Below are 25268 nucleotides of genomic sequence, written 5' to 3' on the forward strand. Positions count from 1 at the left end.
ATCAGGTAGTGAGCTGTTGGAAAGTGGTGGTAGCACTGGTTCGTTGGTTGCATTGCAGAACACAGAGAGGGAGAGAAAACATGGAAGATTCTGGAGCGATTCTCGCTCACATTTCATCTCTGAAGGAAATGCTGGATCAGGTATGTATGCATCTGTGTTCATCCTATCAATTTCTTTCTTCGTTAGATGTTGATTTATGTTGGAGAAAAGCAGGTAAACGAAGAGATGGAGGCTAATATTGAGATTACTCGAGAGATTGAATCCAGCATCGTCAAATGCGAGGAGATCGAGGCTGATTTGGCAACTAGGGAAGCCGATTTGATCAAAACCTCTGCCATCTTGCAGTTCGACACAGTTGGATATGTCACCGTCGCTGGTATATCATAGACTCTGCTAATTTCAATTCGCTCTTCATCCTTCTAATTTTCAGTTAGTTACATGCATTGCAGTATTTGATGTTTGCTGTCGTCAATTAATTCCTGAATTTTTAGAAACAAACAACGTGAAACCTCATTTGGCAATCAAATTGTTTAGTTACAGGTGTGCACTTCAATTTATAGATTTGCTCGATAATGATATACGGTTCAAATTCCTTATTTATCCATAACTTGATCCACGCGTGAAAAATCTTAAATCAACTGATCGATAATTAATCGATTACTTTTATTACTTTTTTCTTTTGCTTCCTGCTGGTCTGGGATTTTAGGACCTAGTTATGTGTTTTTTATTTCATAATAGACTGGTAACAAAAATATTATTTAAATAAATATGTAAATATTTACCGGAAAGGCAGGTTGTATTTTATAAAGCAAATACAATTTGTGATTCATCATGACATTGGTGGAAATTTTCTTTCTGGACTTACTTTCCTAATATTTAATTTCGCAGACCATGTCCGATGCTACAAGTTCCTTTTTAGTGACAGAATAATTTTTTCCCCACACACCTATGAGATTCATTTCAAAGTCCATAGACATCGTAATAACAGACTATAGGATTTTTTTTACTTGTTAATTGACAAGTCTGATGAATTGAGTCTTAGTACCACTAACCCTTCCCCTTTGGGAAAGAATGAAAGCAGTGCAGGGTTTGAAGTACGTTGTCGGAATTTGGAATGAAATAAATGTTGCAGATTTGAAGTTCTAGTTAGTAGTTACTTTAGAAAGCATTCATTTATCGGAATTTGGATCTTTAGCAGCTGGATCTCTCTTAGCTAATTTTCCTTGAACAATTCATAGATTGGAGATCTTACTTTTGCTGTTCAACTTACGTACGTTGTCACAATGTTTTTTCTATTCATTTATAGCTGATTTAAAGGCTTCAGTAAGTACCTTGGAGAAGGAGTTATGCTGTCTTAGAATGAAGCGGGATGAGATCGTTAATGAAATGGATGAAAAACGGTATTGATAAACTCTTAACTAATAGACAGATGAATTTATTGAAGTCTAATTTTGTACCGGGATTTCCGTAACTCCGCCAGCAAATGTTGAAGTTATTTTTCATAGGCGGCAACATATCTCAAAAATCAATCATATAGTGCAAGAAGTATCAGTTTTGAAGTAGATGTAAGGCTATAAGATTGCTATATGTCTACGCATTTATTTTGGGGCACTTTGAGGAATTGAAATGACAAAAACTGTCCGCGGAGATTCATACGAAGTATGGGATCCGTCTTATTTCTACAAATAATATAGGATCTAGTTTGAGGACCAGTTCTATGATACTTTAGCTGAGTGAATATAGTTTTTGAAGCTAGTTTCTCAATTCTCTTTGCTTGCTATGTTGCTAATATAATAGAACATATGCATTAGTGCCTTCATGTATTTGTCTGTGTGTTTATGTATTTCAACTTCGAATACCATTTGAATCCTCACTTCAAGCTTTCTCATGGGATCTAATTCTATAATGAAGTTAGTCCTCCGTGGAAGTGACATTATCTTTAGCAACGTTACATCTCAATTTTGATGACTGAGTGATTACTTTCTATGAAGGGGAGCTTTTACAACACTATGTCTAGAATTTCAGAAAGAAATTGACAAGAGAGAAGATTGTGAAGTGAGATCTTTGTTGTTGGAGAAAGATTCCCTCGAACATGAAATTGAACTTATGGATAAGAAAAATAATGTCTTGAAAAATTCAGTATTGGCCTTTGTGGAGGAGATTCTTGAAGATCTTCATAGTTCGAACTCAGGTAGATTTTTTAACCTTAGTCCAATGAAAGTTCTATATTACTATCAATATAAGAATTGAATAGGAAAACAGGTTTTAAATTGTGATCTGTGTAGCGCTAGTGGCAAGAGACGTTGTTTTTTGTTGTATCTGTGTTGTGTGAGAATTGCTTGTGCTGTTTGGGATAATTTGCTAGTCCTTTACTTAGAATTTATTTTCTCACACTAAGCCAAATATAAGACGACATACAGAGTGAAGTTAATATACATACACAAATTTTGGTATATAAAACTAATTATTAAAGTTAATAAAGTATTAGATGTTGATTATTGACAGTGACGTTTTGTAACCTTTTCAATCCACTTCCCCACTCCCCGTAATGCAGCATTACAAGTTCAGATACAGAGGAGTACCTGGGAGAATGAGAAATTGCTTAAGGATATCAGTGATTTGAAGACTACACTGCTTTCAGCAATTGGGACCAGTGATGACGGTCAATAAGTTCCTTTCTTTAAGAAATTAACAGGAGTTTCAAGTCAAGTAGTCAGGTTTTTGTCATTACTGATATTTTACTGAAGTTTAGAGATGGATATAAACTTGGAAAGTTACTTAAAGAACTAAACGTCAGCCTATTTTCCTTGTTCTGGCAAGTGATAAGAACAAAACAATGCCAGAATGCTAGTCCGTTTGGTTCATTACTAATTAGCATCATCATATCTCATTCATATTCTCTTATATTACTTTAATTTAACCTAGATACGGAATATATGAACAGTAGCTTCTAGCAAGTAAATGGCCACTGCGCACATTTGAATCGAAACTAAGTTATGGTCACAAAGTCCCAAGCGCCAGATACAGGCAAGCAACAACTATAATGAAGAGTTGAAGAAAAAAAAAATGAAGCACGTGTTATTGCTCCATTGAAGTTGGCAGGTGTAAAGAACTGCAACCAGCTCCGTGAAAGATTGTTTTCTTGTTGAATTATCTCCCTTGCGGAGTATGAGCTTTACAGGGCAACAAACTCTTAGCGGTGAAGCAGCTTTTCACGTTTGGATACAGTTGCTTCCTGAGGATTATGCTGCCTCACATGTGGGTTATGGCCACTAGCCTGTGTTGGTCAACTACAGACTTCACAAGCTTATAGATTTTGAATTGGTACGACAACATTAAGACAAGGAAGTATTTCCATTTCGTACACTCTCTGTATGTACTTTATTTTCCCGCAGGGAGTGCTTGACATCGTTCGTACCTGAAAAGAGACTTCCTCATATCATTTTCTAGCTCTCAGAAGGACAAATATGCTCCTTTAAGTTGCTCTTTTTGGGTAGGGGTCCTGCTCGTAGTCTCCACAAGCTTGTTTATTGATATTACGTAATAGTATGTGACTGTTTTGTCACCATCAGCTTCAGTTTGGGACCCATATTTAGAGCATCGATTCTGCTTAAGTATGACAGTAAGAAACAAACTGGGGCTTTCAGGTTATTATTTGTGAGTAAGGTTACTCATAAATGAATGATAAAATCATTCATCAAATCGTGAAACGGCCAACCTTTTCTTCAAATTACAAGGTATTTTCCCACTTGAAACAGGTTTATATACTAGCGTCTCTGTTCATTTTTAACTTCGGACTGAATTTTCTTGGGCAGTAACTTATTGCAAGTTTTACAGTGTTGAGTTTTAGATTTTCAATTTTATTGCTGTAGTTATAATGTCCTTTCTGATCTTATAACTACAAACAGTAAAAGCAAAATACTTTCCTTCAAAATATAGGTACGCAGGGCTTAGTTATATGCACAACGATGCCTATCCATCCAAAGGTTCTTGACTTGTCAATTTTGATTTAGCCCTTTCGACATCAAATGAGTGAGAATCATGCTCATCGTTTACGGTACTGTCGACAACGCTGCAATTATTTTAACTTCCAGGTGAATTTGATGTGGAGGGTTTTGGGGATCTGTATTACTTAAACCTGCACAATAATTCAGAATGCACGATGCTGTTGCACGTAGGAAACATTTCAGAGTCATAATTGATCTACTTAAAACTATATAACAAAAGTAGCAATTTAAAATAATGATAAATATTAAATAAAAAATAAAATATTTTTTAACATGCTGTAATTCGTGCTGTAATAATGTGAGGCCACAAGCCATTAATGGCTCCTTCAAGTCAAAGGGGAACGCTTGGAACCCAAGAGATGGAAAACAACAGGAAGCTCCCTCAGCCAAGGAAAGGAGTGTGTGGTTTACAAAAAAAATTGAATTGAGGAGGAACACCAAAAGAATGTTGTCTTCGGCATCAGAGACAGTGAACTTGTTTACCACGTGAATATCACGTGCAACACAAAGATTGATTTTGGTTTCCCACAAATTTTCTTTTTGCTATCAACGCAGCTACAAGACATCTGTAAGTTACTTTAGATCTTTATTTACAGCCAAATGAAAGTGTTTTGTTTTTGTTTTCTCCATCTTCAAGTCTTCATCTAAAACTTTATAAAGGATGTGTTAGGAAACTGGTTCAAGTTTCGTTAAACAGAGGTTTTTAACTTCAATACCTAAATTAACAAAGAAGTAAATAGTTGAATCGTGTGCAGTTTAACTGAATGAAAAACCAACGAAACAAAATTTGTCAGATAAACTAACTAACATTGATAGGTTTTTTTAACTGATTATCCACCGAGATTTATTAGGGTCTTTTAGTGTTGTAAATTCCATATAGATAGTTTTATTTGAAATATTTAGAGTGAGTTTTATACTATATGAATTTAGTTAGAATGAATTGATAGGATTATCTAATAATAGACTGTGTAAAATATATCTTTTATGTAACTGTGTATAATTCATTATAGATAAAACGTCAAGTTTTACAGTAATTATTGAGAGCTTAACACATTCTTTCTCCTCGCCTCAAGCTTGGAATTTACGAGCTTTATGCTATTATAGTTAACCACGTAAAAATATGTGTATAGAGAATTTATCTGAAAATTAAATTCATTCAATAACTTCTTATGCATGTATGTCTTTATTTTTATTGTCTTCGTTCCAAGATGCTTGTCACATGTTAAAATTTTCAGCTTTTCAAACAAAATTATGATTACTTAGACGTTTATACTTTTGTAATATACTTTTTTTATTTTTGAGACAGTCACTGCTTGTTATATTAAAAATAAATATTTGTCTTTAAATTCATACGTGATATTTTTTTCATTTTTTTTTTGTTGAAAATGTTATCTTTACCACTTGGATGAGAAAGAAGACTTTAGCATGGCGAGCTTGTCCTTCCTCTTCATTGGTGAAGATTTTATCAAATAAGTTGCGAATCACAATGGTAAATAAACAGTCCATGACAAAAGTTGAAGATCTTCAAACTGTTCTCTCTTTTAGCCAACTATTCATAGCATATAGGATTAGGATTCTGTTCAAAATGATTGAATCAGTCATCATTATATACTGTTCAGAGGCTGTTACAGGATCAAGATAACTTCCTTCACAACCTCAGTTTTATACGCATAATTTTACCACTCTCACTTTAACATTTTTATTTACCACATTTTTGAATGAAAAATATGTTACCATAACATATGAAAAAACAATAACATGTATAATTTTACCATTTCTTTTGTAGATTATGCCTTTTGTTTAGACTACACATGTTAATTTTCTTGATGGCTAAGAACTAAAAATTACTTTATCAAACAAAACTATGCTTCTATATAACATCTGCAAAAGTGACCAACACACATACGTGAAGTGATAGCGTGTAGGTGATGAACACTTAACAGTAACCTACTGATACCAATTCTTGTTCAGAAGATCATATGGCCAAAAGTGGTAACCTACATTCTAATAATATATGTCTTTCACAGGTTTCCATACAAATTTTATGTATAAAAAGTTTACTTTATTAGATTTTAGCATATTATTGGTATATATAGTTTTAACTAGTTTTTGAAAATTAATAATCAATGAGATATATTAAAGTGCATTGGTAGTTTTCAAATTTAATAATATTAAAATTTGATTTCTGACTTTCTCCATTCCACATGATGATAGGAATCTGGTGCACAGAAGTACTTGGTGGAGATAAGATTGAAAGCCCTAAGCATCCCTTTTGGAAAGTCATAATTTTATTATATGAGGTGGAATAACAAAACAAAAGGTAGGAGAGAGACACAGAGTTTGTTGTATGGTTTTGAACATTCCTTCTTCTTTATTATTGAACCATGCCAGAAGTGTTGGGGCCCAAACTATAACTCTCTGCTCAATAGCTGCAAAAAATTATCATATGTTACCTCTTATCAATTTTTATCTGGCTCATAATTAAGTGTTGTTAATTTATTCTCATAATTAAAAGTGTTAACTAAAACTAGTTAAAAAAATAGAAAAAGTAATTATTGAAATAAACTATTTTATATATGTATGTTCAATTAATAAATATATATGATGAATAACATGTAACAATATCATTATCACACACACACAAATTAGTGTGAGAAGATTATCTAATAATTTCTATAGTTGGGACATCTCATATGATCCACCACAAACCCCACGTTTGGTTTCTTCATTGGCGACCAGGGAAAGGTAGGAGCACAGGACCACCACAAAACCCTTTATTTAATTTTCTTTTTACCCTATATAAGTGCACTCATCACCCTCCTTTTTCATGCAATTTAATCATAACCTCATGTTGCAACTGGATTGCACATCCAAAGCCTCTCAAAAAGTGATCCACAAAGCATAAAGAGAGAACACACACAAATGCCCTATAAAGTACACTACATGTTTCAAAAAGAGAAAAGAGGAAACAAGCAAAGCCCCAACAGCTTCACCATTCATGCAGAGAAGATGAAGTTGGAAGCTGAAACCATTGGAGTATCCAAAAGAAGACTAATGGGCAAAGGCATGGGTGCCCTTCTCAAAGAAGGTAGAGGAAGGTTTTATATACTCAGAAGATGTATCATTATGCTTCTATGCTCCCATGATTAGTGAGTGTTTATAACTTTTGTTCTGAATATAGTACTTTTACTATAAATTTTGTATATCATTCTCTACTTAAGAGAGAAGAGAAAGAAAGTTGTTCTAGTTCACATAAAACTACAACTAATTGCTTTCTTTTATATATTCTCCTTTAACTTTTTTTCCTCTTCTTCTTGTTCTATAGTTCTAATCCATAAATCAACTAATCTATTATATATGTATGTATTATATCTATTATACATATGTATATATCATGGTGATCACTGTTCTATCTTTTTTTTTCTCTAATCTCAATGAAACTCATTGATCCTAAGTTATTTCTGCCTAATGTGGTACTAATGGTGAAGAATCTATCAGTGTCATAAAGAATGAGATGAAAGAAGCTGGTTTTGTTGTAAACCATCTTAGTCTCACTCTTGGTGTATATATATATATATATATATATATATATATATATATATATATATATATATATATATATGCCTTTAATCTCTCTTGATAATTTTTCAATGCATTCTGATCACTAACTAACAAGAAAATTTTCAATATAGCAGTGAGTCAGTGACTAATCAATACCAGAAGCAGCTTTTAGATTCTGGCAAAGGATAAAGTAAATTAATTGATGGGAACACCTTACAAAGATAGAAGTGTGTTGAGAGATACTTTTTGTTCAGAAAAGAAATTCTGCATTTTCCATAAGAAAAAAAGAAATATCACAAGCTTTTCTAACTTGTACCTCAACATATCTGTAGTTTTTCTGTAACTGCTAACTTCAAAGAGAAAATTTTTTCGATCTGCTGCACTCATTTTTAGTTTTGTTGAATTAGAGCTAGTAGTCTCATATATATATATATACATATATATATATATATATATAATTATAGTTATCAATTATATTTGGTTTAGTTTCATACTATAATAAATTCCGGTTTAATATGGTAATTTTAAAGAGGATTTGGTACCCAAACCAAAATATATTTGTTATGAAAATTCAAACTGAGAAAAGGTTTTGTACCTTTCATCTTTCTTCTAGTTGTTCTGATTACATAACCCAAAAGGAAGAATGTGGGGTCATGAACTATCTCCCCCAATTAAGACTTTGCACGATCAAACTTTTTTCACCAATTTAAGAGGAAACTACTTGATGCTTTTTGTCTGTCAAAAGAGAAAAGAAAAGAGTGATGGGGTCAAGAGGAAATGAAGTATAGGGAAAATGAGAAAATAGAAAATTTTATTTTCCTTCTCATAGTAAAATTTAAATTAAATATTCTTATTTTTCTCGTTTGTTTCTTTGTATTCTTCTTGCTCTAAGAAAATAATAGACTTTTTAAGCTTTACTTTTCACTTTCTAAAAAAAAAAAAGGAAATGATTAGGACTAATTAAGTTACAATAACCCGTAAACATGTATTAAGTGAAAAATTATGAAACTCGTGGAATGTTAAGAAAATTGCTCAGAGTATGCATATATGAACAGTGAATTTAACATTTAACATTTTTTATTTTTTATTTTTGTATTGTAACCGAAAAAAAGAGAATAAAAAGATAAATAGTATATGTAAGATAGGTTTTAAAAATATGTTGAATGTCAAGGTATCATCATCTATATAAAACAAATAGAAGATAGTACATAAAAATTGTAAAACTTTTATTTGTTTTCTATATTAGGAACTCATTTATTATTTATTATACCTCAAAAACCATGATTTTAGTTTATTGAAAAAAAAAGAGGCTAGAAAAGCTTCATTGATTTGTAGTATAGTTCTGTCCATGGAAGACAAATAGTGTTTCTCCACTATAACTGTTGAAGAATCTTAAAATTTGTCGATACAGAACATGGTTACTTTAATGTTGTGTTTATAACACCAAAAGTCACCCATGTTAAACCACACATTTCACAAGGACCTCCTCTACTCTTTTCACTATGTCAATATATTTTCTATGTACGGTTTCGTACGATGAATAGTTCAACTTGTTTAAAGTGAAGGAATAAAGTAGAGGGTGTACATAAAACTACAATAAAAGAAAATTGAACTATCTAAAATTTGAAGTAAAATTCGAGCATCCATCTAGAATTTCATACATTCCATTATCCATAGTATCATATTTGTTTGGTATGATTCGATCAATATATTTGTCGTATTTGAAAATCAAGCATGAAATGTTTCATTGTTAATCCAATTTTCCATTTTACATGATAACCAAATTCATGCATACTTGCACAACATTTAAGACCTCAATGCCGTTTTTAGATGGCAGACATAAAAATCTTGAACAATTCTTTACACTATTTCAACAAACCAAATATGTTATAAATGGGATTATAAGCATTTAGGAGATTAAAAATAACGATATAACATATTACAATTTTTCTTAATTATTAATCCATATTTTGTTATTTATAATTTTTACCATTAAATTTTAATATAAATACCAATACTTAATTTTCTAAGTTATGTTTTAATATAACATTATATAAATAATAAATTTTGTCTTAAGAGAAATAATATTTTTTATTTTGAAAAAAAAATAATTGAGACTAAATTTAATCAAAAGGGATATGTAGAGACTAATTTTAAATAAATAAACATATTTCGAGACTAAATTAAGATCAAAACAATAACATTTGATAGTGATACTAACACATATCTTGTCACGTGTCACAACAAAAACCTGACACGTGACAAAAAGAAATAAAAAACATTAAAAAAATTATATAAATTTTTATTTAACAATTAAAAAACATTAAAAAAAGATATAAATCTATTTTTTTTTTTTATGACTTTCTTAATGTTATCCTAAATTGCAACAACTAAATAAATTGAGGAAAGATCAATTTAAAGAAAATAATCAGATTAATTTATCTTAATAAATAATTGACATATAACAAAAAACATGAAAATATATGTTCTTAATTATAGTAATATCATTTTATTTAATTAAATAATAAATATTTTTTATTTTTTACAATTAGCAAACTATATAATTTATATTTATAATTATAAATAATAAATTATCAATTAAGCGCCTGTGGCCTAATGGATAAGGCGTCTGACTTCTAATCAGACGATTGTGGGTTCGAGTCCCACCAGGCGTGTTTTAATTTATTTTTTATAATTATTTTAAGAAAAAACTCGATACTAAACTACATCATTTAATCTCACTCCCGCTAATTTTTTTTTTCCCTCTAGACTCACCAATTTCGTGTTCTTAATCGTTCCTGTCTTTCTCTCTTCACTATCTTCCCTTCCTTCATTTCATGGGTTCTCCCTCTCACTCTTCTGTCATCGTCGTCGGAGCTGGTATCTCCGGTGAGTTCCGTCGCCGCTACAATTTCTCTTCTATGCAACCTCCGCCGTTCCGTACTAATAATCACGTTTTCTTTTCTTTCTTTTTTGTGTGAAAGGTATATCTGCGGCGAAGGTTCTGGCCGAAAACGGCGTAAAGGACCTCGTGATCCTCGACGCTTCGGACCGCATAGGCGGGAGGATCCGGAAAGAAAAATTCGGTGGCGTATCAGTGGAACTCGGAGCCGGTTGGATCGTCGGAGTCGGAGGCAAAGAGTCCAATCCTATTTGGGAACTCGCAACCGAATTTGGCCTCCGAACCTGCTTCGCCGATTACACTAATGTGCGATACAACATCTCCGATCGCAGGTTCGGGAACAGTTATTTTCCGTATTGCAGCGCGACTACTTCTTCTTACTGTTAGCGTCGTTATTTTCCATTGTTTGCTTCTTTCTGTTATGTTCTGTGGTTACTGTTATCGATTTTTTGTGGTTTACAAATGTGACTGAATTTTCCGCCACAAGGATTTGGTTGCAGTGGGAAGATATTTCCAAGAGAAATCGCTGCGGACTCGTACAAAAAGGCTGTGGAATCAGCGATTCGGAAATTCCGGAACCAAGAAGATGTCGGAGGAGGCGATAATGGCTCCAACTCCAAAACCGATTCACCTTCGTAAGTTTTCAGTAACAAAACGATTCGATGAAGGAACAAATGAATGCGGTGTGATTGCGAGTTTATGACTATAAGTAATGTTGATTGTGTTTATTGTTGCTTTCTTCGTCTTAGGACACCGTTAGAGCTGGCAATTGATTTCATCCTCCATGATTTTGAAATGGCAGGTGTGTTCCTGAATTTGTGAATTGAATTACATGTATGTTTTGCTCGGTTAGTTTATGGATGTGTTAGTTGTGGATGCAGAGGCGGTACCGTTATGTACCTTCAGAGACTTAGGCGAAAGTGAATTTTCGGTTGCGGATGAAAGAGGTTTTGATTATTTGCTGTACAAAATGGCTGAAGATTTTCTGTTCACATCCGAGGGTAAAATATTGGACAGTCGTCTCAAACTTAACCAGGTAGTGTTCCTTCTCTAATTCTCTATTCCTATTCATTTCCTTCGTTGATCCATGAATGCCTACGCGCCGAGTCCATGGGCCCTCTCGTAGTCGCGGTGGGTTTGTCTGTTAGCTACCATTGCTCTGTGCTGAAAGAAACACAGTAGGTAATACGATGGCAGAGTTTATCTATAGTTTTTCTGCCAGTCGTTCTCCGTGCTTATGGTATAATGCATATTTGTTGACTGTGAGGGATAAATTTATCTTTTAGTATTTGAAAATTAATTTATGTAACTTTTTTTTATCAGCTTTCTCTTAACTTTTAACTTTTAAGTTTAGAACCAAAAAAAACTCAGATAATAGATTTGTTTATACAAATTAATAAAATAATGGGTTTTGCTAGCTATTAATCTCCAAATTGAAAATTTTGGTGAAAATATTTTATAATATATTGAATATATGTCATACTTTTCCCTCCAAAAAAATTGTTATACCTGTGAGGATTTTAACGAGTGTCTAAGTTATCGTTGATACGTGGGAAAGAAGTTACGTAAAAAAAGGAAAATGGTACAGTGACTATCCATTTTGACTACCCAATTACTATCTTAGGTGGAAAATAATATTTAATTATTTTTAGTTGCATCAAATGGAGTGGCACGTGATCGGAGGGAAATCTGAAATTAACTTTCCATTCTCCATCTTTCGTCAATTAACATCCTTCTCGTGAAATTGAAAAAAGAACAAAAAAGTGAAATTTCAGAAAAAACTTTGCAGTCACATATCACAGTGCCTCTAGACCAAAACTTTTCTTCTCCCCCATGCCTCTGAAGTCCACCATCCCTTCGAAGTCCACCGCGCAAGCACGAAGTCCACCGTTCGTTTCGAAAATCCACCACCACGAGGAAGTCTACTGTCCTTGCGAAGACCACCGTGCTTGCGAAGGTCCTCATCCTTGCAAAGTCCCCCGTCCTTGCGAAGTACCCCATCCCTGCGAAGTGTCTGGCATTGTTGTTATTATGCAGACCTTTTTATTCACCTAAGCAACATTTACTGATTAAATAGTATTGCATATGATATTTCTGCACACTCTGATTGAATAATCTGGTGACCCCTAATGTATTATCTGGTAACTTGTCCATAACATTTTGCACAAAAATATGAATTGGGGTCTGGTGTATGGGGAGTAAACATGTTCCCCACTTACAGTGACAAGAATGACCCTCAAAGCATGTGTGCAAGGTATGTTGAACCTAATAAATATTGATGTCACATAATTGCTCCAAAAATTCCACCACACATAAATGAAGTCTGCACGAAATATCTGGTGACCACACAATACATAACTGGTGACCTTCCCTGAACTTTTTGCACAACTTATTCACCCCTGTATGTTGTAAGGATGTCCACAACTAAAACCTTCATGCTGTCAGTTTGAATACCTCAATGACAACTATAATAGTTATATCTAGTCCTAAAAAAATGGTGAGGAATAATTAGCCCACAAGTGCTTGAGCACACACAATGTTATCAGTCACCAGATAATACATCAGGGGTCAACATATTATTCAGTCAATGTTAGGTTGTGTGTGTTCAAGCACTTGTGGGCTAATTATTCCTCACCATTTTTTTAGGACTAGATATACCTATTATAGTTGTCATTGAGGTATTCAAACTGACAACATGAAGGTTTTAGTTGTGGACATCCTTACAACATAGTAGGGGTGAATAAGTTGTGCAAAAAGTTCAGGGAAGGTCACCAGTTATGAATTGTGTGGTCACCAGATATTTCGTGCAGACTTCATTTATGTGTGGTGGAATTTTTGGAGCAATTATGTGACACCAATATTTAATAGTTTCAACATACCTTGCACACATGCTTTGAGGGTCATTCTTGTCACTGTATGTGGGGAACATGTTTACTCCCCATACACCAGACCCCAATTCATATTTTTGTGCAAAATGTTATGGGCAGGTTACCAGATAATACATTAGGGGTCACCAGATTATTCAATCAGAGTGTACAGAAATATCATATGCAATACCATTTAATCAGTGAATGTTGCTTAGGTGAATAAAAAAGTCTGCATAATAACAATGCCAGGCACTTCGCAGGGACGGGGTACTTCGCAGGAACGGGGTCTTTGTACGCACGGCACGGTGGTCTTCGCAAAGACGATGGACTTCATCGTGGTGGTGGATTTTCGAAACGGACAGTGAACTTCGTGCCTGCACGGTGGACTTCGAAGAGATGGTGGACTTCAGAGGCACGATGGAGAAGAAAAGTTTTGGTCTGGAGGCACCGTGATATGCGACTGCAAAGTTTTTTCTGAAATTTCACTTTTTGGTTCTTTTTTCAATTTCACAAGAAAGATGTTAGTTGATGGAAGATGGAAAATGGTAATTTAATTTCAGATTTTCCTTCGGTCACGTGCTACTCCATTTGATGCAATTAAAAAAAATTAAATATTGTTTTCTACGTAAGGTTGTTACTAGGTAGTCACCGTACCATTTTTCGTAAAAAAATTAGGCAAATGTTCAAGGTACGGTTAAAGAGTTGAGATAGAGAAGTTTATATTTGATTATTATATTAATTAGTAAGTAAATCGTACACTCCTACTCAGCATCCTTGATTCGCCAAAAGTTCCCAACGAAGCAATATAATAATATGTATGAATAATGATAAATAGACACCTCAATTTTTAAAATACACCTACTTAACACTAATAATACGATACTTTTATTTTAAAATATACAATAATTTAGAGAAAGATACTTATAAAATAAAAATATTGACTTTTAATAGATGTTTCATAGGCGTAGAAAAATTGAGGAGCGTCTAAATAATAACCTAAACTGAAAGATAAGAAACAACGAATTCTTAGGTGAGTTTTAGGCTTGCTTGCCATAATCTCAGGATATTTTACTGCTTTGGCCTCATTTTAGTTGATAAGAAAGAAAACTGCCATGTAAAAGTAATTAAAAAGTAAATATTTTTATATAAAAAATTCCTATTAATGTAATTTCTTATAAAAACGGTCTACCATTCTTAAACAATACACACTTTAAACACACGTCAATAACAAGTTATATTAACAAGAACCATCCGTAATGAAAAGTCTATCACTGTGTGTGGTTATGCTTCAGAAAATTGATTTTGAGTTGAATCAATTCATTGATGTTGATTTTTTTTAAACATGAATTTTTGACATTCAAATTGATTTTGAAATCAAACATAGAATGATTCTGTGATGAAAAATTAATTCTATTTCGGAGTGAAGCGAAACCAAACACAAACTATATTAAAAGGTTAAATAATTTGTTTTGTCTCAGCTTTGTATACGTAAGGAAACCTTTAATGATGTGTATCCGTGATGTTTTTGCACGGATGTGGTGCAGTGCAGGTGGTTCGTGAAATACTGCATTGGGAAAGAGGCGTTAGGGTGATAACAGAGGATGGTTGCGTTTACGAAGCTGACTACGTAATTGTGTCTGTCAGCATTGGTGTTCTCCAAAGCGACATCGTTGCCTTTACGCCACTCTTGCCCGTATGTCTTCTACTCTTGTCTACGTATATCCTCGATACTCTTTCTATATCTTATTTTCTTTCTGTCTTCTACAGTTTAAGATGTTCATAAATTTAAGATTTAACTTTTATAAAACTTTTTAATTGAAATGCGGTGATATGATACAAAATACTTTAAAATTTAAATAAGACTATGCATCATAAAAATAAAATAAAATATTTTCAACTTTTAAAATGTTAATTTGATTAAAACGCGAGTCTTATAAAAAAAATTTATTGAAGTAAAATTTGTAAGAAAATTTTAAAAATGATACAAGAAAATAAGTTGGAGATGCTACTTAATTTCAAATCTGTTTTGTTTTGTGTTTAAAGCTGTTTAGATTGTAGCCTCATGTTCCAATGCCATTACATAAGTTGGAGTTTAGCATTAAAACCATAGTTGACTAGGTCTTATATCAGTTGAATTACGTGATAAGACAAATTCTTTACCCAATATTTTTAAATAAATTCATTAAATCTATCTATTACAAAAATATAAAAAACATTAAAGAGATAAAATCCGTCTATTTATTTGTTATAGTTATTAATGATTCATCTACTATTTCCTGATATTCAGTTGAAATTTTATTAATGTTTAATAGATTGAAATTAACTCAACCAATTTTTCATAATTAATTTATTTTAAAAACTTTACTTTTATATATTTTTAAATTATTTTAAAAAATTATTATTGAAAACTATTTCTTTTAATAAAATATTGTTTGAATGGATCAGATTTACATCTTTAAAAAAATTGCTGATAGATGAATTGAACTAAATTTTTATTATATAAATAGGACTTGATCAAATTTTAGTTGGATTTCTTATGGACCACAATGAATTGATGATTTTTTTTTATTCAATTCATTGTACCAATTTACTGTAATCCAAAATATCAGTCTATCTAGTTGTCATCCTAGTCTTAGGAGATAATTTTCTTTCAAGATTAAAACGGGTTATTTATTAATAGTCAGCCTCTTGAATGAGTCACTCTGTAACCAGCTTCTTGTTGCATACGTTGTCGTGGATTTTGACATTGAAAACAGAAAATGTTCTTTTTATGTTGCATGGGTTAAACCTTTTGTACATTTTTCTTTTTAAATCTTTGGATAATAATATTATAATTTCTATTTTTTATTTTTATCTTTATTTTTTATATGATTAAGTGTAAGTGATCGATTAATGTACTACTATATTTTTTAAAAAAAAAATCAATTACAAGTTACGTCAAAAACTAAATTATAAAAATAAAAATCAATAACAAATCACGTCAAAAAATAAATTATAGAAATAAAAAATAAGAATCAAAATATAATTTTTTTAATTTTTAATAATGGTTTATCTTTTATTCTAGGAAAGGTGTCAGACTTTGATATAACAATGACCACTGACTTAAATTAAAAATATAATATTTCTTTTCATTCTTTGGTATGCACATTAGCGTTATATAAAAATAAAACTTATGGTTCCCTATAACTTATATAAAAAATTATTGGAAATTGATACGTGAAAACTATGGTATTAATTGAGATTTAGGGTGAGATAGACACGTAAGTGTAAGTAAGTAACAGGACAAATAGGAAAATTGAGATAAAAAAGATATTGAGAAATTAGGGATGTTAATGAAATGTTTTTGATAGTTATATTCTTATTTGTGAAAAAATTATATATAATATAACTGGTTAAACATTTTGTATTCTTTTTATTACTATTACTATTATTATTTTATTTATTCTCTTAGTTTCTTGATCTGTTCTTCATGTCCTTTGATACAATATTACGATTAGGTGTAGTTAACAATGTGTAATACTTAGTGTTCTTACCTAAGAAGAAATCTTAAAGATAGAGTATAAGGTTCTCGGGACTTAAATTATTATTTCCTACTTCCTAGTCAGAAATCTCTAGGAAACACAAGAATATTTACGTTTAGAAGATTTGAATGTTTAAATCAGTAAGAGAATAAGTTATCTATACAAGTAACTAAAATTTTTGTTTTAAGTCTAAAAAAGATAAAAATAATATTAATTACTTTAGATCTAAAAAAAAAAAAGTTAGAAAAATAGTACTAATTGCTTTAGATTTAAAAAAAAAAAAAAAAAAACTAGTTAAATTTGGTGTATCGTTTGTGTTTCTACTTACAACATGTAGCATTTCCACACAGCACTTTAACTCCTAAAATTCTTATACTTTACCACGAAGACTCCTCAGCAAAATCCGGTACTAACACTTAGCAGTCGAGCCACAGTGTGTGCTCATCAAAATGCACTTGAAACGACCACTGATGATTCCATTAAATAACTAAAACATATGAATTAAGACACTATGTCTGGTTTCTGGTCCCAGACGAGATTAGTCGTCAAACTTTCCCTTCTATGATTTTAATATTAGTTGGTTTAACTAAGTAATATTTGTCTGATTCGTCACGTCCATGATAAATTCATGAATTACTCAGGGATGGAAATTGGAGGCCATACAGAAATGTGAGATAATGGTGTACACGAAAATTTTCTTGAAGTTTCCGTATCAATTCTGGCCAACTGGACCCGGAAAGGAATTCTTCGTCTATGCTCACGAGCGGAGAGGCTACTACACATTTTGGCAGGTTTGTTCGAAATTTTTGTGTTCTTGCTGTATTTTATACTATGCTGTTTCTCATCTGAAGCCAATTGTTTTATGTTAGGAAGGATAATTATATTTAAATAATTAAATTTTGACAATTTTTTTTGAAATAATATTTTTTAAATAATTTTAAAATAAAGAAAAAGAAGATATAAAGTTATTTAAAAGATATTATCTGATATTTTAAGAAAAAATATTATAAAAATTTAGTTATTAAAAATTTATTTTGCAGAGTTAAATTCTCGCATGTTGCATTGCATGCGTCATATATACTAAGTTGGGAAATAACGTGAATAACGAGAACATGATAATTAAAATATCTAATTCATTCCGGCACACAATTTTTGATTACGTGAAATTTAAGTAATATCCTCTTGACTAACACTAGGATCCAATGTAAGCGTACATATCTTGTCTGATATGGAGAGATAATGCTGCTAATCCCTTCCTTGATTTACCCAAGGTGTGCTTTTAATTTTGTTTGTCCGAATGTGTAATTTTGACCTTTAGAAGTGTTCGGTCTTAATAAAACACTTTTGCTGCAACAACTCCCATCGTTGTTGAAAATATTAATCACGTACTTGTATAGATAACACGGATATAATAGTTTTTTTTAGAAAACGATTGTTTGGACAGAGAAAATGTGATAAAGTTTTTGACAAACTGACATGACATTAATTAAGTGAATTTTTAAGTTAAAAAATATTAGACTTTAGAATGTGAAGGAAAGGAAGGTGGTTCACGAAACGGGGATTTTCTCTCACAAAAGTTGCTTCCATGCTGGATTTAAAACATTGCTGGTTTATGAAGACTCCCTTCTCGGTGCAGATTCAATTTCTTCAATCTCACCTACACTTAACCCTTTCTTCCCCACGGTGGTCACGTGTGAGAGAGAACGATTCTATAGAAAAGCATTTCGGCACCTGATTAAAATTTTTGTTGCCTGACCAAAACCCCTCTGCTGCTTTACCCAAACCCCATTATCGTTGCACATCGAAATTGTTCAATGCCACCTGCACGAAAGCAGTTTGTCCCGACGGTGGTTCACGAAATTGCACTAGAACATTCTGGACGGTGGTTGACGGAAAGCGTGGAATTTGCAGGTTAGGTTTTTCGATTGGAAATCAATTTGAGATTTAGGGTTTCGATTGGAAACCATAGCTTTTTGGATTCGAATGCATTTTTGGGGTTTAGGGTTTTGATTGGAAACTGACGTGGTCCTTGTGATATGTGTCACAGCGTCGTACCATTGCCTGAGCTAGGTAGAAAATTGAAGGTGTGGTGTTTACGGAGCTTGCTGAGACCGGGCCTTGGGCCGACGATAGTGTCGTCCCACAAATCACTGGATTTTGTTTTGTCTTATGACTTTGTGGCATGCTTATAAACTTCAAAAATAAGTTGCTAAAAAAGGGAAGGATGTTTGAATGGCTAATATTGAAAACAAGGGTGTGGGTTTAAATCCAGTGATTTATGGGACGACACCGTCGCCGGCCCAAGGCCCGGTCTCAACAAGCTCCGTAAACACCACACATTCAATTTGCGACCTAGCTCCAGCAATGGTACGACGCTATGACACATATCACAAGGATCACGTCAGTTTCCGATTAAAACCCTAAACCCCAAAATTGCATTCGAATCCAAAAAGCTATGGTTTCCAATTGAAACCCTAAACCCCAAATCAATCGAAAAACCTAATCTGCAAATTCCATGTTGTCCGTCAACCACCGTCGGGAACGTTCTACTGCAATTTCGTGAACCACTGTCGGGACGAACTGCTTTCGTGCAGGTGGGATTGAACAATTTCAATGTGCAATGACAATGGGGTTTGGGTAAAGCAGCGGAGGGGTTTTGGTAAGGCAGCGAAAATTTTAATCCGGCATCGAAATGCTTTTTTATAGAATCGTTCTCTCTCACACGTGAACCACCATGGAGAAGAAATGATTAAGTGTAGGTGGGATTGAAGAAATTGAGTCTGCACCAAGAAGAGGGTCTTCATAAACTAGCAATGTTTTGAATCGAGCACGGAAACAACTTTTATGAAAGAGAACTCCGTTTTCTTGAATCACTTCCCTTTCCTTCACATTTCTCTCTCATATGCAGTCCAATATTTTTTTAACTTAAAAATTCACTTAATTAAAGCTACGTAAGTTTGTTAAAAACTTTGTCACATTTTCTGAAACAATCGTTTTCCATCTGGTGCTATCCGAAAGTTTCGTAACGGGAACTACTTACCAACAATGATTGATTTTCTTTGCGCAAAAGGATATCATGAGGATGGAAATTCTTGGTAAACAACATGAGAAAAAAAAATCAAACTAAAATTGATTTATACATGAATTAATTTGTCAAAAAAAATTCATATCATTTTTCTAATTTTTGCATTTTTAGTTTATAAACTAATTTTAACTTTAAAGTCAAATTCTTTTTTTATAATAAAAAATTGTGAAAAAACAGGTCCAAACAAATTCTATATTTCTAATTATAAAGTGACACTTTCATAAAAAAAAATTATAAGCTTTTTCTGTAAACTAGATCCGTACATAAGAGAAAACATAATAGTTTCTCCACAGTATAAAATTATTTATTTATGCATAGGTAAATTTGTAGCAGCTTTCTCATAATTTTTCTAATTTTTTATTTTAAATTGTATATAAATTAATTTTAGTTGATGAATAAGTTAAATTAATAACAATTTATGTAAAAATTGGTTCAGATAGACATTGTGTTTGAAATTATAAAAAATAGATTTCCATAAAAAAAAATCACAATGGAAAGAAAATTAACCTTTTCGAAAGTATTATATATAATTTCAGCAGACATTTCTTTTCAATTCCGGCATTGAGTGTTTGGTTTTATGTTATATAAGTCAAACATGGATCAATATTTGAGAAATTAATTTCGATCATTTTTATTTTTCACGATTGAAACATGAGTTTTAAAGTCTAAACGACAAACAACACTGACATGGTTTTCTTGTACGAAGTAGATAGGATAAGGAGAGAAAGGGTTGAAATATGCTACAACTAAGTTGGGACTTTTACAGTTAAGTATCAAACTTCACCAACTGACTTAATTGTAGTGGAGTTAGCCATTAATTTTGAATATAATAACTTCGAGGACCTAGAAAACAATTGAATCAGGTTGTTTTGCAATAAATGTTGGGTGTTAGCTGTCTTTTCTCTTATATTGTCAAAATCTTTTTGTGCTATCTGATCCAATTGTTTATCAACAGCAAATGGAGAACATATACCCTGGATCTAATATCTTGTCCGTCACATTGACAAATGGGGAATCTAAACGTGTGGAAGCTCAAGCCGATGAAGACACCTTGAGAGAAGCTATGGAGGTGCTCAGGGATATGTTTGGACCCAACATTCCTGATGCCATTCATATACTGGTTCCTCGATGGTGGAATAACAGGTTCCAACGTGGCAGCTACAGCAACCATCCCATAATCTCTAATACCCAACTAGTTCATGATATTAAGGTTTGTTAATCATTTTACTTAAATTACTAAAATTGATAGATTTTAAAAAACTTATCTACATAGCTAATTGAAAACACGTGAAACAAGTCGTATTTCTTGACTTTGCTTTTAACTTCTTGGATTATTCTTGGACTTCACTTGCGAAATACATCCCAAACAAAAGGTAAAAAGGAGCGAGCAGGGCAGGAGTAGAGCAACATACATAGTTTTCCTTTCTGAAGCATGTTCTAGAATTACTAAACATCCAATTGTTTGTGACCATTTTTTCAGTATCTTTTTCTTCTGATAACCTACCGGTCGTATGAATATGTTACCAAATTGCAATAATCAATCACGCAAAACTTCACTAGTAACCACATTTTAAGTTTTGAATTTGGTGTTCCAATGTTACCTACGGTGTTTTTGTCCTATTGGGACGAACTGCTGTGCTGTATTTTGGTTTTCTTTTGTGCCCCTTGATTCGTTCTGTAACTTTTAGTCGTGTTCATTCCAACAGGAAATATTTGTATTTTCAAACACCGTTTTCCATTGTGTTTAATTTTTCGGGTTATGATTCAGGCTCCAGTAGGTGGCATTTTCTTTACTGGAGAACACACGAGTGACAGATTTAGTGGCTACGTGCATGGTGCATACCTCGCGGGTGAGCATTAACTTGTGTTAAGTTTGCTTTCATAAACAGATTATTGATAACTTTAGTGGCGATGACGTAAAGGTCCTACTTGTGGACATGAATGCATGACAGGTATTGATTCTAGCAAAGAGCTACTAGAAGAAATGAGAAAGAGACAAATTCCATTATTTTAAGCCCATACTAGTATTGACCGAATGCAATATTCCCAGACAATTATATCCCAGGGGCAAGCTTCGGATAGCAGAAGCCAAATTATGATTGCATCCACCTGCAGAAAAACCCTTTCATTAGACGAAGATGAATGAAGCGTGAATAACGAGAATCATCATTGGCATCGTCCTTCCCTTTAAAGCCTAGGTTATGTCGAGCTAGTTAAATTACGTTTAATAGGAAGTTACTCGCCTATCCTATTACTTGCAAATTGGCCGACAAACTTGCTTGTGACCCTCAAGAAATTAGCTCCTCATAAAACAACTGATATTTATGATTAGTATTGCTAAAAACTACTACATTTCAAATAATTATGTTCAAGTGAAAATGCTAAAATATAAACTAGAACTATTACAGAAAATGAAGTACTCAAAAAAGAAACACGAATTTATAAACCAAAAAATTCATTGTTAAGCAGAATAATTGCGTACTGATAGGTGTTGGCTGATCAGGAGATATTTGCATTCTGCAAGGACTGGCATGCTACTGAACCTACAGATGTACGCATGACATGCTCCCCTAGCATCGCAATGCAAGAAACATCTGTCTTAAGATGAGGTTGCACCAATTCCCATATCTTTTTCTTTTGTATCTGTGCGTTGTCACAGAAGAAGAAGAAGAATAAGATTAAGACCCAGATAGAAAAAAAGACAGGATGACATAAACCATCAATTAGCATTTTTCTTGAAATTACTTATGAGAAAAACAACTAACATTATGCTTCTAAATTCTCTAATTCTTCCGCAGATAAATAAGTCTTCAATTTTCTAAGCTCAGGTGCTGAACTTCTTTCCTACACTGTATTTAACCAATAAACTTTTTCCCTACACATTAAAGTGTGTTTGTCTTAACATATTTCATTAAAATTGTAATGGCATTCATGTATACGTTACAGGTAGCAAGATTTATTTATATACAGCAGCCATCCAAGGTGAATCAGTGATCTATACACCCTTGAAGGTTTAGTTCAAGAGTCTACTATACTTAATTGAAACATGCAGGCAACACTTTTTTGTGGCTTCCAAGAAAAATACCACCTGAACTACGGTTTTTTCAGTCCCTAACTACGGTGTCTGAGACAATTATAATTGGACACATTAACTGTATCTTATGCCATATAACTGCAAAACTGACTGGTTTAAAATGTGACTTGGCCTTATTTATAAAACACATAAATCATCTAAATTCCAGAACTTCCTTATTCAACTAGTCATATTAATTGTTATTAAGAAAGAGCTATTGCCTGATTCGGAGTGGCAGCAGCAGGTTGATTATCTTTTTCATCTTCCGTTCCAAACCATATTCTTTCACCAGGAGTTGCTTCCTCAGGAGGGAACAGAAGTTCAACATTCTCATGCTTTGCATCAGAAGCCGCCATCAGCATTCCGCAGGATTTGACCCCACGCATATTTCTTGGCTTCAGGTTGGAAAGAACAATAACCTTTTTGCCCTGCATGTAGCATACGATTAGTTAACTATTATATACTTGTATTTGTACAGAAAAAACACCAATATAATGCCAATTCCAGCCTCAAATCCACTTCTGCACTGTTGCCATGCACACACAAAGAAGCAACTATTCAACCAGTCATAAGTTTGTCTACATAATCCATCATTGTATACATTATTTGCACAACATAAAGTGTGTTGCTTGTAGAATTCACACTGTGCAAATGATGCACAAAGAGCAGTCAGTAGAAATCACTGTTTCTTCCACTACACGGATTATCCAAATGAATAGAAGTTTTGATTTGAAAGTTGAAACCACATAAACTATCAAGAGAGGACAATCTGAACTAGTTCTTTAGTGACATATGGCAGTCTAAAATTTGACACAATCATTCAAATAATTTGCTTCCACACAAATATACTTCTTTTTACCAAATCTCATTATGTCAAAATCATCTAAAGAAATATGTTATCCTAGTATATTTTCCCTCTATACTCTTATGGAAGCACCAGACCTAGGAGGAACCATGGATATGGTAATACATGAATGTGACAAAACAAGGATGCGAGAATATGGTAATTCCAATTATGGGATACAACATATTGATATAAAAGTAACAGAAAAAATTCACATCTTAAATTAAACTAAAAACATTAATGCTTCTTTTTTTCAAGTAAGAGAATGATAGGATGCAGATTAAGGTATTAGATGGTTGTTTGAGGGGTATCTAGAAAGGATACAGCCCAAATGCAACAACATTTTTAGGGTGTTTACACTTCTTTGCCCCCTCACACATGTAGGAAAGCTAGCTGGGAGATAGTATAAACCTTAAGCTAATACTCAGAATATCAGCATACAAAATATGTCTGAATATGCTTAAATTCCACATCGAGATCGGTGATATTTTGTACAGTGTTTTTCAGCAGAGAAAGACTCAAAGTCAAGGATTAGATACTCAAAATCAAAACCCACATCAAAATTGAGTACAAATCATCAATACCTGAAGGTGTTCAATAGGGATGTACTTGACAAGGCCACTGCATATGATTCTGGGTTCAGGCTCACCGATATCAACCTCTTCAACATACAGAGAATCAGCTTCATCGTGTTTCCATGCCCTCAGAATGCGTCCAACCCTTATGTCAAGCAGCCCCGCGGCGTCCCTAATACTGCTCTCAGCTTCGCCACTAGCATTCCCTGTGATGGCTTCGGCGGTTACTGCCTCATCAATGGAAGAAGAAGAGAGTGTTCGAAATGAAGGAGAAAACCCAAATGAGGTTTGCGACGATGAGAGGGTGAAGAAGGGGAACTTGGAACGGAAGCGCGTGGCGTTGGAGAGAAGGGGGAGATGAGGTGTGGTATTCCGTAAGGAGCAGAGTGAGATAACACAACCAACTCTAAAAGCATTTGCCATTTTAGAGGTGTGAGATGGAGAGAAGGAGGATTAGATTAGATTTCAAACCTCCCAGAAAAGACACAGAAAAAACCATGCCAGTGAGTAAAATTAAAGTATATTAAGGTTTGTCATTAAGTAATCTTCTTCTAAGTTTTAACAGTACCATACCCATTGTGAAAAAAAAAAAAAATAGATGTTTTATTGAATAAAACAAACAAAAGTGCGTTTGCCGGGAGTCGAACCCGGGTCTATTGCTTGGAAGGCAATTATCCTAACCGTTGGACTACAAACGCGATTTCATATGAATTTCTAATGTGTAAACTTGTCTTCATCTAAATCTACTACACGTGCTCCAAATATATAATCAAATTTAAACTCATAAATCAATTACAAAACAACAAAAAAGAGTAAAATATTAATATATTAAT

At 33.1% G+C, this 25268-nt stretch overlaps 4 protein-coding genes, 1 long non-coding RNA gene and 2 other non-coding genes across 10 annotated transcripts; 5 read left to right on the forward strand and 2 right to left on the reverse strand.

Annotated features, from left to right (window-relative positions):
* Nucleotides 1–3792, forward strand: LOC114170546. Its single transcript, XM_028056049.1, has 3 exons — nt 1–140; nt 214–376; nt 2555–3792. The coding sequence occupies exons 1-3, from the start codon at nt 81–83 to the stop codon at nt 2668–2670; spliced, it is 339 nt and encodes a 112-aa protein (XP_027911850.1). The 5' UTR covers nt 1–80; the 3' UTR covers nt 2671–3792.
* A 3084-nt stretch (nt 3793–6876) lies between these two features.
* LOC114168454 lies at nt 6877–7288 on the forward strand. The gene has a single exon (XM_028053273.1). The coding sequence runs from the start codon at nt 6930–6932 to the stop codon at nt 7155–7157; it is 228 nt and encodes a 75-aa protein (XP_027909074.1). The 5' UTR covers nt 6877–6929; the 3' UTR covers nt 7158–7288.
* Nucleotides 7289–10170: 2882 nt separating this feature from the next.
* On the forward strand, nt 10171–10243 carry TRNAR-UCU. Its single transcript has one exon. It is a non-coding gene; the product is annotated as a tRNA-Arg (tRNA).
* An 84-nt stretch (nt 10244–10327) lies between these two features.
* Nucleotides 10328–23227, forward strand: LOC114169975 (polyamine oxidase 1-like). Of its 4 annotated transcripts, XM_028055403.1 has the most exons (11): nt 10328–10457; nt 10553–10802; nt 10971–11105; nt 11220–11272; nt 11352–11506; nt 14887–15030; nt 17500–17649; nt 20899–21153; nt 21712–21793; nt 22742–22771; nt 22890–23227. In XM_028055403.1, exons 1-10 carry the CDS (start codon nt 10406–10408, stop codon nt 22747–22749), a joined length of 1284 nt encoding a protein of 427 aa, XP_027911204.1. In that variant the 5' UTR covers nt 10328–10405; the 3' UTR covers nt 22750–22771; nt 22890–23227. The 4 variants fall into 4 exon arrangements, with proteins under 4 accessions (XP_027911204.1, XP_027911203.1, XP_027911202.1 ...); XM_028055402.1 differs by having other exon boundaries at nt 22742–23227; XM_028055401.1 differs by lacking the exons at nt 22742–22771; nt 22890–23227 and adding an exon at nt 21896–22355.
* LOC114169977 (tyrosine--tRNA ligase, cytoplasmic) lies at nt 21929–24957 on the reverse strand. Its single transcript, XM_028055405.1, has 4 exons — nt 24445–24957; nt 23238–23444; nt 22426–22586; nt 21929–22052 (listed from the first exon to the last, which is right to left on the reverse strand). Exons 1-3 carry the CDS (start codon nt 24856–24858, stop codon nt 22443–22445), a joined length of 765 nt encoding a protein of 254 aa, XP_027911206.1. The 5' UTR covers nt 24859–24957; the 3' UTR covers nt 21929–22052; nt 22426–22442.
* LOC114169978 lies at nt 23305–23807 on the forward strand. The gene is made up of 2 exons (XR_003601031.1): nt 23305–23417; nt 23495–23807. It is a non-coding gene; the product is annotated as an uncharacterized LOC114169978 (long non-coding RNA).
* Nucleotides 24958–25061: 104 nt separating the features above from the next.
* On the reverse strand, nt 25062–25133 carry TRNAG-UCC. Its single transcript has one exon. It is a non-coding gene; the product is annotated as a tRNA-Gly (tRNA).
* Between the last annotated feature and the right edge of the window lie 135 nt (nt 25134–25268).

The sequence above is a fragment of the Vigna unguiculata genome, chromosome 11, assembly GCF_004118075.2.
Source record: "Vigna unguiculata cultivar IT97K-499-35 chromosome 11, ASM411807v1, whole genome shotgun sequence".
Classification (NCBI taxonomy): Eukaryota; Viridiplantae; Streptophyta; class Magnoliopsida; order Fabales; family Fabaceae; genus Vigna; species Vigna unguiculata.

What these genes read in the sequence shown, in the direction of transcription:
- LOC114168454 (XM_028053273.1), top strand. Translation starts at nt 6,930, where the DNA reads ATGCCCTATAAAGTACACTACATGTTTCAAAAAGAGAAAAGAGGAAAC.
- LOC114169977 (XM_028055405.1), bottom strand. Translation starts at nt 24,858, where the DNA reads ATGGCAAATGCTTTTAGAGTTGGTTGTGTTATCTCACTCTGCTCCTTA. An exon ending in TCCCTATTGAACACCTTCAG is followed by an intron (nt 23,445 to 24,444) that starts GTATTGATGATT and finishes TGCTACATGCAG; the next exon opens with GGCAAAAAGGTTATTGTTCT. An exon ending in CTGCTGCCACTCCGAATCAG is followed by an intron (nt 22,587 to 23,237) that starts GCAATAGCTCTT and finishes GACAACGCACAG; the next exon opens with ATACAAAAGAAAAAGATATG.
- LOC114170546 (XM_028056049.1), top strand. Translation starts at nt 81, where the DNA reads ATGGAAGATTCTGGAGCGATTCTCGCTCACATTTCATCTCTGAAGGAA. An exon ending in TGAAGGAAATGCTGGATCAG is followed by an intron (nt 141 to 213) that starts GTATGTATGCAT and finishes GGAGAAAAGCAG; the next exon opens with GTAAACGAAGAGATGGAGGC. An exon ending in TGGATATGTCACCGTCGCTG is followed by an intron (nt 377 to 2,554) that starts GTATATCATAGA and finishes CCCGTAATGCAG; the next exon opens with CATTACAAGTTCAGATACAG.
- LOC114169975 (XM_028055401.1), top strand. Translation starts at nt 10,406, where the DNA reads ATGGGTTCTCCCTCTCACTCTTCTGTCATCGTCGTCGGAGCTGGTATC. An exon ending in TCCAAAACCGATTCACCTTC is followed by an intron (nt 11,106 to 11,219) that starts GTAAGTTTTCAG and finishes TCTTCGTCTTAG; the next exon opens with GACACCGTTAGAGCTGGCAA. An exon ending in CCTTTACGCCACTCTTGCCC is followed by an intron (nt 15,031 to 17,499) that starts GTATGTCTTCTA and finishes TGAATTACTCAG; the next exon opens with GGATGGAAATTGGAGGCCAT.